This window comes from Mirounga angustirostris, unplaced genomic scaffold, assembly GCF_029215605.1.
Source record: "Mirounga angustirostris isolate CCGP_5_RB_7025 unplaced genomic scaffold, mMirAng1.0.hap1 SCAF_6, whole genome shotgun sequence".
Lineage (NCBI taxonomy): Eukaryota > Metazoa > Chordata > Mammalia > Carnivora > Phocidae > Mirounga > Mirounga angustirostris.
The window spans coordinates 119834575-119848665 of NW_026991714.1; the positions used below are offsets into that span (position 1 = coordinate 119834575).

The 14091-nt window shown below is 45.3% G+C and overlaps 1 protein-coding gene across 3 annotated transcripts in view; it reads left to right on the forward strand.

The window, feature by feature from the left end:
* PCGF5 (polycomb group ring finger 5) overlaps nucleotides 1–6242 on the forward strand; it is a 125008-nt gene extending 118766 nt beyond the window's left edge. For all 3 annotated transcript variants that reach the window (XM_045878399.3, XM_064595008.1, XM_045878401.3), the window contains one exon: nucleotides 551–6242. In XM_045878399.3, the coding sequence (XP_045734355.1) occupies nucleotides 551–598 (48 nt within the window). In that variant the 3' untranslated portion in view covers nucleotides 599–6242. The remainder of the gene's footprint in view (nucleotides 1–550) is intronic.
* The last annotated feature ends 7849 nt before the right edge of the window (nucleotides 6243–14091 follow it).

Below are 14091 nucleotides of genomic sequence, written 5' to 3' on the forward strand. Positions count from 1 at the left end.
CCGTGTAACAGCTACTTGTTTTTCAGGGTTTTTTAAGGACCATTGAAGTTTAAATGTTAAAAAGAAAAAGGTGTCAAACTTAACTTTTAAAAAAATGTGATTTGTGAAAACTACCCCAGTTTCATTGATTCATAGCAAGAGGTCGGTTACCTTGTGAGTCAGTGGGTGGTCACAGACGGCAGCTCTGGATGGAATCCAGCCCCACAAGGTTAACAATTGATGGAATGAATGCCTTGATCCAGAGCCCAAAGCCTTCAGTCCTCCCCTGGCCCTGCCCCTCCCTACGTGTTCCATTAGTAACGTTCACCTCCCCAGCTGGTGTGACAACAGTGAGCCTTTGAACTTGACCCTTGTTACATAGTACAGAAAACTTGATTCTGAAAAAATGGCATTTAAAAATAATTTTAATAACTAGTCTTTACTTGTCATAATCACTAGTACCAGGAAATACTGTAAAGTATAACCCTGCATTTTAAAAATCTTTTATATATAATCTTTATTGTTTTCATATAAACACAGTCTTACTCATCATCCTGTTTTTATTTTATAGTCCTACCCCATGGTATTGCAGTATCGACCAAGAATCGATTTCGGTTAGACCAAGGGGCCTAGATCCCACCGAGATGAATCCTGCACTTTGTTTACTCATCAACAGATCGCACAGTGAACGGTGTGTGGACGAGAGGGACACAACCAGATTTTCAGCATGCAAATAAGGCCATTGTCTGTCTCTAAATTGTCAGTTGCATTTATGTTGTTTCTATTAAGAGTGAACCAAGTGCCATTCTGCTACTGAACCATCCGCATAAGGTATCTGTGCCGTCTCACGGTGTACAAGTCAGGGCTGAACTCAGCCTGCCGCATATCTTGCTTGCCTGTTCCGAGACTGTTCTGATGTTTGGTTACACTCGTACTATGACTCAGTCTGTGTGGTGTTGCAGTTTTCACATACTTAATATTAATTTTTGTTTAAATAGAGTACTGTACAAGAAATAATTATTGTATCTTGAAGTTATTTTGTATGGGCAAGTATTTAGAAGAGTGGTTTTTGGGCCACTGTCCTGTTCTCAGTAAGCTTTTTGTGTGCAAAGTAGTTCACTCTTGAGTGTGGAAGTCTTTGGGGAAGAATTCCAATTATTCTTATCATTAGAGCACATAATAGCTGTAGACATTTTAAGTCCTCCGGCCATGTAGTCTACCAGTTGCACAGGGAGGGCATCTCAGCCCTCCAGTTGGAACTGTGTGTGACTTCGTGGAGACCTGAAGTTCGATTCACAACCATTCAAGGTGTTGACAGCTGGTCACATTTACTCTAACAAAATTAGTGCATCAGTAAGGTCAGTCTTCCATAATGCCTTATGACAAGCACGTGCTGCTTCACGAACTGTCACTGTGTAGCCCGTTTTACGTATGCGTCATTATATTGTGGCTCCCATCTAACGAGTACAGTGTCTCTCTCTTTAAGTTGGCCTTAGGTGTGTGTCGTCGTGGCATGCAGAGGGTTATGATGATTTTAAATATTAGGATTTTTAGAGCAGATAACCTTAGCTATTTTATGGATTTCAGAAGTCTCAAGGCAGTTATCAATTAAAACTGTTTGTTACCTATCACATGTCCAAACCCTATGCGTAAAATAGAATAAATGCAGTGTAGTTGGTAAATATGTTAACCAAAATTAATGATTTGAGGATATTTCATTTTAGATCCTGTAGTAATCAGGGGGAAACGGGATTCTGGTTTTATACACAAATTCATTAAGGTCAGAGCTGTGATAATGTCCTTGATTTTGCAGTTTTGTTAAGTCTTCCATTCATTTTGAGATTAGTCTGCAAGTCAAAGAACGTCTTGTTACCTTAAATTATATGAAGAACTTCATTTTAAACCTTTTAAAACTTACAATTGTTTTCAAAAAACTTCTTTGGAAATTAAGTTTTATTAATTGCTTCAAAATAAACAAGTTAACCTCTGAATCTTAGGAAAAATCTTGAAAGGTAGGAAAACTGTTTTAGAAATCTGACATGAGCACAATCTGTGTGTTACACACATAGTTTTTATACTGTATACATTGTAGATGTGCTACATTTTCCAGTAAAATGTATCACGGATTAATGCCTTCTGAATCTCAAAATGCTTCTTAGACATAACATTGTACAATTCTAAAAAACACATACAAAATACAGCTAAATCTTGATGCATTTCACAACATAAAAGGCTGAAACTTCATAATTATCTCTTCAATGTGTCTTTGTTTCAAGTTAGAGAGTGTGTATTAAAGTCTTCTATTGTTTTTGTTTTGACTTTTGTGAAAAAGGTTATGGCAATGCTTTCTGAATTTCATTTTGTTAGATTGTGTTTGTGCCCGGAAGGACTCAGAGGCAGAATTTAAAAGGCAGATTTTTGTTAACTCTTTAAAAATGGTTAGAACAGACCATTACACTCAACCAAAAACAGAATTTACTCTCCACCTATAGAAACTCTTTGGCTGTGCTATGAAATCCAATTCCTTGACATCCCTAAGAAATTTTAAAATTATGAATCTGTCACATCTTGGTCAGTGATTAAAATAGTGTTTTACGTATGGAAGTTAATTAACTCAAAATGAATTGAGAGTGATTTTAAAAAAACCACAAATGAGACCTGCATGTTATTTGGGTCCCCAGCCAAAACTTACAGCTTTAAATGAGTTTTGTATACCTGATCTCTTTAAATTTGGCCTGTTGCTGCCTCATCTCATGTAATTTCACTCTTTTCCAAGGAAATATATAGGAAGCAATTATGGGATTGAGAATAGTTTTATATAAAATTGCTTTATTCAATGTTAACATGTTAACATTTTTCCTGAAATGCAATGGAATATGTGCCAAAACATGTGAAAGAAAACCTAACATAAAGAAGGACATCAGTTACCAGTTAGGGAAAGGTACACATTTTATGATGGTCCTGAGTAATACAGTGTTACTATTAAGGACCACAGACTTCTCTGACTGCCTCTTTTGGTATATTCAACTATGATTTTCTAAGTATGGGACTACTTTCATGTCTAGCAGTACACTAATTATCCCCTAAGTCAGATTGTGGAATTTGCAAGAAACCAGATACAGAAAAAATATACAGGCAACTTTGTGGTTTTATAAGCTTAGGGTGTAATAAAACTATATAAATAACCTGTAGAAATCATCTGAATCTGCAAAATTGGGGAATTAAACTAAATTTTAATCTCTTGTTTCTTAAGCAAAGAACCAAAAGAACTTTACTTCCATAAAAGATTTTGTCATCTGTTTTCTCTGCCTTAGATATCAGAGATGTAAGAGGGTCAAGGAACCTGGGATATAAGGAAGGACTGTGGCCCATAGATACTTTAGCTGGAGTGATCACATACGTTAATAGAAAAATCAGAATATAGCCTTTTCTCTAGATTAGCAAAACACTTTAAAGAAGCATTAAAAAATAAACTAAAAGGCTCATTGATGAGGGAATATAAGGTCATTCCCTGCACCTGGGGTGCAGGTACCTTGGGTACTGTCTTTTAATTACTTTTCTAAAGGTGTATTATTTCTTATTCATTGGAAATATGTCCCATACGAATATGCCACATTTTATAAATGTAATGAGTTTGCTCCACTACATTATACACTCAAATTTAATCTAAATTTAAATGACTCTATAAGGTGGAAAAAAACTGTGTTATATAATATTGTGAACTGTTTAGCTTTATTGAAATATTTAAGAGAAAGTGCCTCATTGCTAAAGTGCATTTCTGTTTAGATTTATTGCATAAATTCTGGGTTATCTGTACCTGTCTCTTATGAATGGTTTTGTATCTAACTAGGCACTCATAAGTTAGAGTAATCTCTTTTTGAAAGATTTTCATAAGAAATAGAGATCACCAAAGACATTCTACTGTTCATTAATAACCATGGTAAGAGAGACAGTTTTAACACTTTGGAGGTTGGAATCTTTTAGGTTGCAGTTTAATTTTATATAGTTAATAACGCAATAACCTTGAGTAACTGCTAAAATATCACCAAAGAAAGGCTTTAAACTGAATTTTTGTGATGAGATCAATCAAATGTAGGTTTTTCTCGCAATAATCAGAGCACACTTCCTTTCAAATATGTCCCTTGTTTTTCCAGAACCACTTGATAGGTCTTAGGAAATCCTCAGAGGTGAGAAAGAGATCAGCACAACTGGCTTGCCCCTGGATGCGAGGGGAAGAAATGCATCCTTTGAAAAGAAAACTAAAATGAAGATTTTAAATTCTAATTTGAGAAGCTCTTTAATCCACTTCATGGATGCCATATAAACTAAAATTATGCTTATTTAGTTCCTGGGTTCTTAATAACATAAGAAATCTTACTAAAGGCAGACTTTGGTATAAGTGCTGACCGTGCTTACATGTATAGAAAAATAATACATTCTATTGGACTTACATAAGTAAATGCTTTTTCTTGTTTTCAAAAGCAAATTTTTCATAAAGGCCTATTTTTTTTAAGTAACTCTTTGTCCTGTTTCTCAGTGATTACTTTATTGTGATTAGAATTTAGCCACACAGCCAAACTTGGCAAAAAGGGTCCCAGATCAAGAGCATATGCATCAAGTGAATGATTGCCCCCCCCACACCCCCCACCGCTCATTCTCCTTGGGAGCTGACGCTGGGGCCACCTTGAAGGTAAAGCTCACATGGTGCAGTCTCTCTGATAGGCCACTGGACAAAAACCTCCTTGGAGACACTCTGTTACATACTCTGGTTTATCATAAGGAATCTTCCAGCAGGCTAAGCTTTAGACCAGTAGGACGTTGGTTGTAGGAATTGCAAAAATGAATGGGTTTGCCATAACATAATGTTTTGGATCAGAAACAAAAATGCTCTTAATACTTTAAGAGATATATCCCTGCACTAAGGAACTGCCAGATCTGGTCTCTGAAAGATATTAAATATACTAGAGACTCAGAAACCCCTTTAAAAGCACAAAATAACCAACCAATTCTGGATTTACTTGATATACCTAGTTCTACATGTAGTATTTTGATGGAAAGACGTCAGATTGAGAGTTCATTAAAACGTACTTAAATATACATTACAAGGTTTTCATGGTTTTCTTTTTCTTAAAGCAAAGGCATTTTCCCAATAATTTAAAATGATTCTCTTCCTCGTGTAAGGTAGTCTTCACACACAGTGTGTTTACTCACTATCCTTACTGTATTTGCAAATAGAATTAAAATGCTTGAGCACTTCCCTTTCAGAAAGTTATGAAATTAAACTTTATTTTAAATGCTCATTCCAATATGTATACTCATTATGCCCCTTTTTCTAAGATTCAATACTGAGACATTGTTCAGAAATGCCTTCTACTTTTAGTTCTCTTTAGAGAACCAAGTGAAACAGGTGTTCAAATACCAGGTCTAGTTTTCTTCCATCCTTCAGAGCTTCGTGGAGTAAGAAACTTAGTCTAGAACAAATGAAGATTAAATACTTCCGGGCAACATAGAGAGAGTGAGCAGATCATCTATCCCTAGACTTCCCCTCAGTCCACTGGAGCAGAAATTCCACACATTAGAAATGTCATGGGATCAGCCTAACATTTGGGGGGGTCAGTTTTCTTTTGCTGTATTTTTTAGAATGGGGATGGGGGCCTAAGTGTCCTTACGAAGCTGTGGCCCACGACAAGAGCTTGTGGGAGGGCGCCCGCCTTGCACGGCGTTCCCGCATCTGGCAACACAACAGCCGGCACTGGTTTTCAACAGAGTAGCCCTCATGTGACAGAACCATCCGAGAATATGTTGTACAGTTATGTTGCTACCTTTCCTTTGAAATATAAAATATCTGAAGCTTTTTTTGTCAAAAGTGGTAACATCTTAATACAAATAAAAACCTTTTTGTGGTTGTAAGATTTAGCTTATGAATCATTCAAATTGAAGTGAAAGATTACAGGTCATTGTTAATGACTTAGTCTATTAAGAATATATGTATTTTTGTAAAGGAAAAGCACTTGTAGATATTTAATCAGTACAAGATATATGTCTGTTTTGCAGAAATAAAATGCTGCTTAGAGATTCTCTTTAAATATTTTTTATTTTTGTGCTCAAATGTATTTTCTGTTGATCTATGGAATGTTCTGTACAAAAGCTGTACGGTTGTACTGTTGGGCTAGATTCTTTTGTTTTTTAAAATCTGGACTTAGCCAAGTATATTTGACCATGTTAAAAATAGTATCTTTGTTATTAAATTTTTGATTGCATAATTTATTGTTGTCTGTCATCCTTAATAGTAGTTGTAGATTGCAGCCCCTATTATTTTCTACTGTAGCAAACTTTATTAAAATCTGATGAATATTTAAGATCATAGATACGCTCTCAAGATTCTTGAGCTGTTTAGTTTTGTTTGTTTTTTGTTTTTAAAGATTTTATTTATTTATTTGACAGAGACAGTGAGAGAGGGAACACAAGCAGGGGGAGTGGGAGAGGGAGAAGCAGGCTTCCCGCGGAGCAGGGAGCCCGATACGGGGCTCGATCCCAGGACCCCGGGATCGTGACCTGAGCCGAAGGCAGACGCTTAACGACTGAGCCACCCAGGCGCCCCTTGAGCCATTTAGTTTTAAGACGGTAGGCTGCCCCTCAAGAAGTACTTGAGGTCTGCGCACACACACACACACACACACACACACACACACACCCTCTCTTTAGAACAGTTTCTTATTTTGTTAGCTTAATCAAATCTAAATAACCCTTTGAAAGTAACTCAGTATCAAAGAAGGGCCCAAGTGAATTGAGAGACAGACTGCTTTCTTCAGCCTGTTAGATAATAGTTTTGGTTTATTAATACCCCTGTGTGTTCTTGCCCTAGGAATTCTAGTTAGGCCAAAGTCAGGCATCCCAGGCCAGGAAGTTTCAGTGATTCACCTCCCTTTCCCATTGTTACTTTGGTGCCAAGCTTTGTCCGATGGTAGTGGCCCGAAACCCCAGACCTTTGAGTGAGATGTGGAAAGTAGCATCCTCTGAGCACGGTTGGACTCCTTCCTCCTTTTAGCTTCACCCCCTTCAAGGCTGTTGCACAATGAGAACAAACAGGGAGGGCTGTGCCAGGCAAGTGCCAGGCAAGTGCTCGGAAAGGCCGACCACGCTACTTCGGGCCTGTGTCGTTGGTCTGGACTCGCTCCCACGGCCTCCCCTACCTGAGCTGCAGGCCTCAAGGAAGGCTCGATGCCCTGAGAAGAGAAACCAGGTTTGTGACCTGCCGATCAGTTTCTGCCCAACCTCCACTCGAGAAAAGAGGTCACAGTTTCTCAGTTCTTGCCAGTGTTTGGTCAACACAGGCTCCGCGCTGATCTTTTCACTAGTTTGGGCGGGGGGGGAGGGGGGTCTTGTGCACCCACAAGGCCTGAGAAGCTCAGGCCCAGCCTCTGCCTTCTGTGTGGTCAGGGGATTTGCAGGCAGTATTTTGCTGGAAGCCACATAGAACCCCGCTGGACACCTAAACCCCTGCCATGGAATTTGGGGTGCCAGTCAGTCTCCACACGGTCAAGTGGAGAATCATGTCCAGAAAAGAGAGAAAAGCCGCAAACGATCACCACCAGCTCCTAGAGACCAAAGCCCTGCTCCTCCCACCAAGCCCAGTTCAGATCCCAGCAACTCAAGCAGACGCGTCCAGACTCTCCCTCTTCTCCTCATTCCTCATCGCAAGCGCAGGAATTGATGTTTGTCCTCCCCTTAGATCCTGAGCGCAGGGAGGGCTGCTGACAGTCATCCTTGGATGTCCTCACCCTCACACATCTCCATCTTAACCGGCCCCCATCAAACCCCAGGGAACAAACCCAGATTTCAGGAAGCAGAGGCGATGCTGACAGTGGTGTCCAGGTGTCACTCCCCTGCGTTTAAGGACATCGGTCTTACTGGATTAGGGCCCCACCCTCATGACCTCATTTGACTCACCTCTTGAAGGCCCTCTGCTCTAAGGTACCGGGGGGCTAGGATTTCAACATGACGACTTTGGGAAGACACTGTTCAGTTCATGACAGAGAGCCATGTGGTGCCCCGTGGACCGGGGTTCAAAGTCAAGGTGGTTCTGTCGTGTCCCTTCTGGCAGTTTACTCAACCCGGCTGAGTCTCGGCTTCCTTATGGTAAAGCGGGGGAAGCAGAGCAGTAACACCTCGCCTCGCAGGCCTGTGGCGAAATGAGATGCCCCAGGCTGCGCTCAGGGCGATGCCAGGGGCAACAGTGAGGGGCGACCCGGCTGTCTCTTCTCCGTCTGCTCGTCTGCACACCAACCCAGCGTTGCACCAGTTCTCCCTGCCAAGCTGGGAGCTAAAGTGCTGTCAAGGAACTCAATCCTTGCTTACCAAGCGCTATTCCCGTCCCAGCGGCTCACAGAACTCATTCCCACTGAACACGCTAATAGAGAAAGGGCCCAGCCCAGGGCCCAGCACGTGGCAGGCACTTTACAGATGTCTTGCCTCTCTCTCACCCCCATTGAATCAGCAGAATAAACCTATTTTAGCCCAGTTTTAATGATGTGAAAGTGAGTCTAAATAACTCACCATCACCAGAATGTATTTGGGTCTCCAGCACAGGCCTTGCTTTGTCTGAGGGCTGTCCCGCTCTCAGAAGCACCAGCTCTTTGGGTCTGAGAGCTGAGGTGTCTAGAGAAGATGGTGCTCAGGCCCTCCGGGCCCCGCCAGGCGCCCCCAGGACGGCTCCCTTGGCGGGTAAACACTTGCTAACCAGTGTGTGCCTGCGAGGACACAGCACGCGTGTTACTCCCGTGGTCCACACACTTCTTGTGAGCACCCACTGTATTTTGAGCCGGCCCTGTGCTGGGCTCGGGGATGCAGGTGGTGAGCCAAACAGATGGCCACCCCTAACGCTAATGAAGCTTCCAGTACATGGAAAACATAGGCGTTGAACAAACACAATAAATACATAATAAAAAGAGTGGTAAGTAATCGTCTAAGAATGGGAGGTCCAGACCTTTCCGAGAAAATGATGCTTAAGCCAAGACCTGAAAGATAAGCCAGAGCGAGCCAGGAGAAGGGCAGGAGAAAGCATATTCCTGAGGGCAAGAACCAGCATGGAGAGCTCCGGGCAGCCCAGCCGCCGGCAGGAAGCTGGTGTGGCCAGCGAGGAGTGACAAGGCAGAGAGCAAGGGGAGAGGCTTCTGGAGAAGGCGGCAGAGGTCAGGTCCCCTAGATACTTGTAGATCCTATTTAGAAGCTTGTATTTTACTGTGAGCACAATAGGAGGATTTTAAACAGGGGGCTGACATCTTTTTTATATTTTAAAATTGTCACTCTGGGAGCTTTGCAGAGACTAGATTGTTAAGGGTGTAGGGCCTAGAACAGAAGCGGAAACAGGCTAAAAGCCTAGAGCAGGTAAGAAAAAACGAAGGGGCCCAGGCCAGGGTCAGCGCTCCTCAAGGCGAACCTAAGCGGCCGTGGAGAAAAGGTTTCCCTACACACATCAGCCCCAGTGGGCCCAAATTCAATGTAACCCGAGTTCTCAGGTCATGGGCGAAGCCGTAGATGGGGGTGGGGAAGTCAGAGCAAGGGGAGGGTAAGAAGCCGTGGACCAGAAAGCATCAGCTGCCCCTCCCTCCCTTCGGACACCCCGCAGGGGGCAGGTGCCCGGAGCAGGGGCAGGGAGGGGAGTCCTGTTTTCCTGTTTGGAGCGAGTGGGAGAAAGGACCCGGAAAAGCCTCCGCGGCCAGCCCGGTCCAGGGCCCAGCCAAGCACCCAGCCTGCCCGGTGAGGCCCCGCCTCAGCCCGACGCCTTCTCCAGGAGCCCCCCGCCTCCTCCCCAGGGCTGGTCCTGCGCACCCCTCCCCCAGGCCTTACACAGCCCTGTCCTGTCACAGGTGTCGGGGGGACACAGCCCGAGCCCAGCTCGGGCTCCACTGATTACCTCAGAGGTCCAGGAGACACTGAGGCAAACGTGACATTCCACGAGCAGAACTCACAGCACTAAAACACCCACTTTGTGTTGCGCTCAGTCCCGAGTCCCCAGTCTCCTCCACTGGATGAAAACGTCAGCAGGGACTTGCAGTCGCAGTTCAGAAATCAGAATGACCGCAAGTACATTCATCAACACTTCACTATTCGTTGCAAGATTACTCTTCTTCCCTGCTCCTCACCGGGGCCTGGTTAAGGGTCACCTTCCTTCCCTGAGAGCAGAGGGCACACCTGAAGAGAAAGCCAAGTCCTGTCTGGCCCACCAGAGTCCAGGATGGTGGACTCAGGCGCTCTGAGAGCAGAGTGACCCACCCAGGGACCGGGATGGAAGAAGCAAGGCCTGCGTGAGCTTGTGCGGGACGCAGAGGGCTCCCTGACTGTTGACGTGGCGCCGGCCGCTCTGGGTGGTTGGGTGGAAAGCCGGGGAGTTCGGGGAAGTTTCCCCGTTGGCGCTAACCAAGAAGTGAGATGGAAACAGCCCAAGGACAGTATCTCCTTCTGACTCTTACAAATGCGCCCACTGAAGAGGGTCTCAGAGCCGCCACTGGGGCTTTCCAGCAGAGGCAGCTGAAAGCTCTGGGGTTGCGTGGGGTGGTGACAAGGAAGTGAGCAGTGATCCGGGAGGAGACCCAAGACAACTTCATTCCCAGTTCAGCGCTCACTAGCTGTGTGACCTTGGGCACATTTCCCCACTCTGGTCCCTGCCCTGGCTACTTTACCCTGTACCTCCCTTCCTGTAACTAATCGCAGCCCCAGTGACCTGTGTGGCATCTGTCTTCCCAGCCAGGCTGCAAGCGCCCTGAGCCGTCAAGCCGGTCTGCACAGCGCAGCCCTGGGGCCCAGCCCCTAGCACAGATGAACAGTAGAAGTGACTCTCCTATACTGTGAACGTATAGATCCTGGGGGGGGGGGGGGGGGGGGCAATATTTCTTTCTTTTTTTTTTTTTTTAAGAAACGTGGGGCTCGAACTCAACCTCGAGATCAAGATTGCATGCTTTCCCGACTGAGCCAGCCAGGCGCCCCGACAGATGCTGTTCTTAATGGAAAAAGAGTTGTCTACCATCAGCACCCCTAGACTGGGGCAAGAGGGGGCCTGCCCTGCACCTGCCTTCTAGCAGGCCCTGCATATCACAAGCTCCACAACATGGTTTGTTTGGGGGTTTTCCCTCCCCTTTTCGATCTTTGAGGAAACTGTTGAAAGTTCAATTACCAACTGAGTGAACAGGAATTGGGAAGAGATGAACATGCCATCTAATTGGGCCCATTAGGCCACAGGATGGTGCTGGCAAGGGCAAGAGAAGGGTCGTGGTCTCTGTCCTGAGAACCACAGAAGGGGGCGCCGCTTGGTTAAAGCACATGCCCCAGATCACCCACCAAGTGAATGTCCAGGCAGACAGCTGCATCTCTCCCTCGCCTCTGCTTGGCTCAAATAATTTTGGGAGGCCCTGACTCCCCAGAGATCCTGAAAAGTCAGTCGTCCCCACCCCCGCCCCCCGCCTGATTCAGGTGGGTTCCAGGGGGTCCAGATCATGTGGGAGCCTGGGCCAATACCCAGCTCCTGGCCCTCCTGGCCCCCCTGCCCCCGGCGGCCCATGAAACCACTCAAGCTCACAGGCCAAGGACTGCCTGGGGGAACCCGGCCTCTTCTATCCTCTGCGGCTCAGTGTGCAGAGTGTTAAGAACAGAGGCTTGGGTGGTAAGGCTTTATAAATAACTAAAATCTTCAGGCACGTTCTATGTGGCCTCCATCTGTATTCTTGCTCCAGACCTTGCAAACTTAGGGGTGCATCTGCGTGGCTGCTCAGTGCTCAGGGTTAATTAGTCATGAGCTATCCTTCCTTCTGTGCTAGACATTGTGCTAGGATGAGGTCCTTCAAAGATTTCAATGTCTAGTGAAGTTGACAGACACGTAGGTACGGTGTGCTCAGGACAATACTAGAGATGCATACAGGCTATATTTGGGGAACACAGAGAAGAGGGTCTCCTGCAGGAAGGGGGCAGGTTATTTTAGACTTCAGTATCTCCCTTCCTAACAGATTGAGGACAAATTAGACTGCCAATCTGGAATCCAAGTGCCTCCTGGAGAAGCCAGAAGAATCCAACAACAAAAAATCAGATATGAGTAGTAATAGCAGAGGCAGAAAGCGCCCTATGATTCTCAAGTGTTGACTGTGGGCCCGGCCCTGGGCCCATGGAATCCTCGTCATAACTTTCCAAGGTTTGGCTATGGTCCTCATTTTGCAGATGAGGAGACTGTGGCTCAGCTCAGAGAGATTAATTAATTTGCCTCACATCACACAGCTAGTGACAGAGCTGGGATTTGAACCCACGTCTGTCAGATTCCAGAGCCTATGGCTTTAACCACCGTGGCTTCTAAGAAGTGACACTTGTGCATTTCTATGTGCTGGCTCCCGCACGCAGCAGGATCTTCCTGACATTCATTATTCCAAAAAGGAGAACCCTACACGGGCCACAGTCTTCTCAGCTATGGAGCCGATTCAACAATCAAGCAAATACAACAGGAAGAGTGTCATTTATGACAAATTAAATGAAGAGCCCCTCTCATGAAAAAGAAAGATAGACTGAGGAAGGTGTAAGGCTGGGTGGAGGCTGCCCTAGGAGGAGGGATATGGGCAATGAGGACGCTCTGTCTGGATGAGTGAAGACAGACAAGGGCACTCAAGGAACCTATAAAAGAGTAGAAAGCCAAGATGAGGTGATCTTCAACACATTCGTCTCTCCACCTCACACAGGACACGGTGCCTAGGCACACAGAGGCACATTTTTTTCAGTGTCTAGATTATTTGTCCGCTTAGCGAAATTCAAAGATGGTGACCACTGCTTCCTTCTTGGGGGAAAAAAAAAATTCTCTTTTCCTGGCTTTCACTTCCAACTCTCCTGATTCTCCTTTCTCCTCTCTGGCCAGCAGGAAAGGGGCAGGCAAGGTAGAGGCAAGTGTGATGTCTGGGTTGGGATTTTTAAGGAGGTACTTACTCCCAGGCCTCCAAATGCCTCCCTCTCCAACTGGGTCTTTATGGACAGTCCTCCAGGCGGGGCCTGGCTTCTCTCTTCTTCTCAGCCTAACTAGCCTCCCTGGGTGATCTCACCCAGGCCCACACTCCAATGACCACATCTGCTCCGAGGACCTGCAGATTGATCTCTGCAAAGCCCATCATTCCTCTGAGCTCCTGAGCCAAATATCCAACAGCCTACCTGGAAGCCCCTCTTGATTGTTTCAAAGACATCTCAAACTAACCAGTCTCAAAGCAGAATCTAAAATCCCCTCTCCCCAAACAGTCTTTTCCTGTACTCCCAGACTCAGTGAATGTCTCCACCATCTATCCAGTCCCTCAGACCTGAAACCTTGGGGTCACCCTTGACACAATCCTCTTCCATCAAATCCACCGAGCCCAGGTCTACCTCCTGAAGATCTCTTCACATGGCCAGCATCTAGTCTACCACCACCACAGTCTAATCTGCCATGTTCTCCACTGGATAGCTAGAAAAGCCTTGTTTCTGGTTCCCCGTCTGTGTTCTCATCCACACCCCCTGCCTAATGCCCATTCTCTGTTTTCACAGCACCATTTTCCAACTGCAAATCTGATTATGTTTCCCCATGCTCTACCCCTACCCTTCTTTTGCTGAGAGCCTTTTAAAGGCTTCCCATTGCTCTTGGGATAAATCAAAATCCTTAACATGGCCTCTGGGGACCTTCGTGTTCTGGGCTCTGCCTACCTCCCCAGCCCCATCATGCCTCATGCTTGCTTGTTCATGATTCTTTACCCAATTCCGATGTGCATGTGTGGGTGGGAGGTGGGTTCCCCACACCAACAAATTCTCTGTGATACCGGCTGGCTGTCCTACGTTCAACTCATATGTAACATCTCTACCCGGAGATTGTGTCAGATCCCACAGGCTAAGGGCTCAGTCCTACAGGACTGCACCCCTACCTCAGGTGCCAATCACAAGTCCAGGTTGTCACTTGGGCTTCTGACGGACCAGTCAGAGACTGGAAGTTTCAACAACCCCCTCCTTGGGTTCAACTGATTTGCTCAAGTGACTCACAGAGCTCAGAGAAACATTTTACTTATGAAATCACAAGATTATGAAAGGAATTAACTCAGGAACAGCCAGGTAGAAGAGATACAT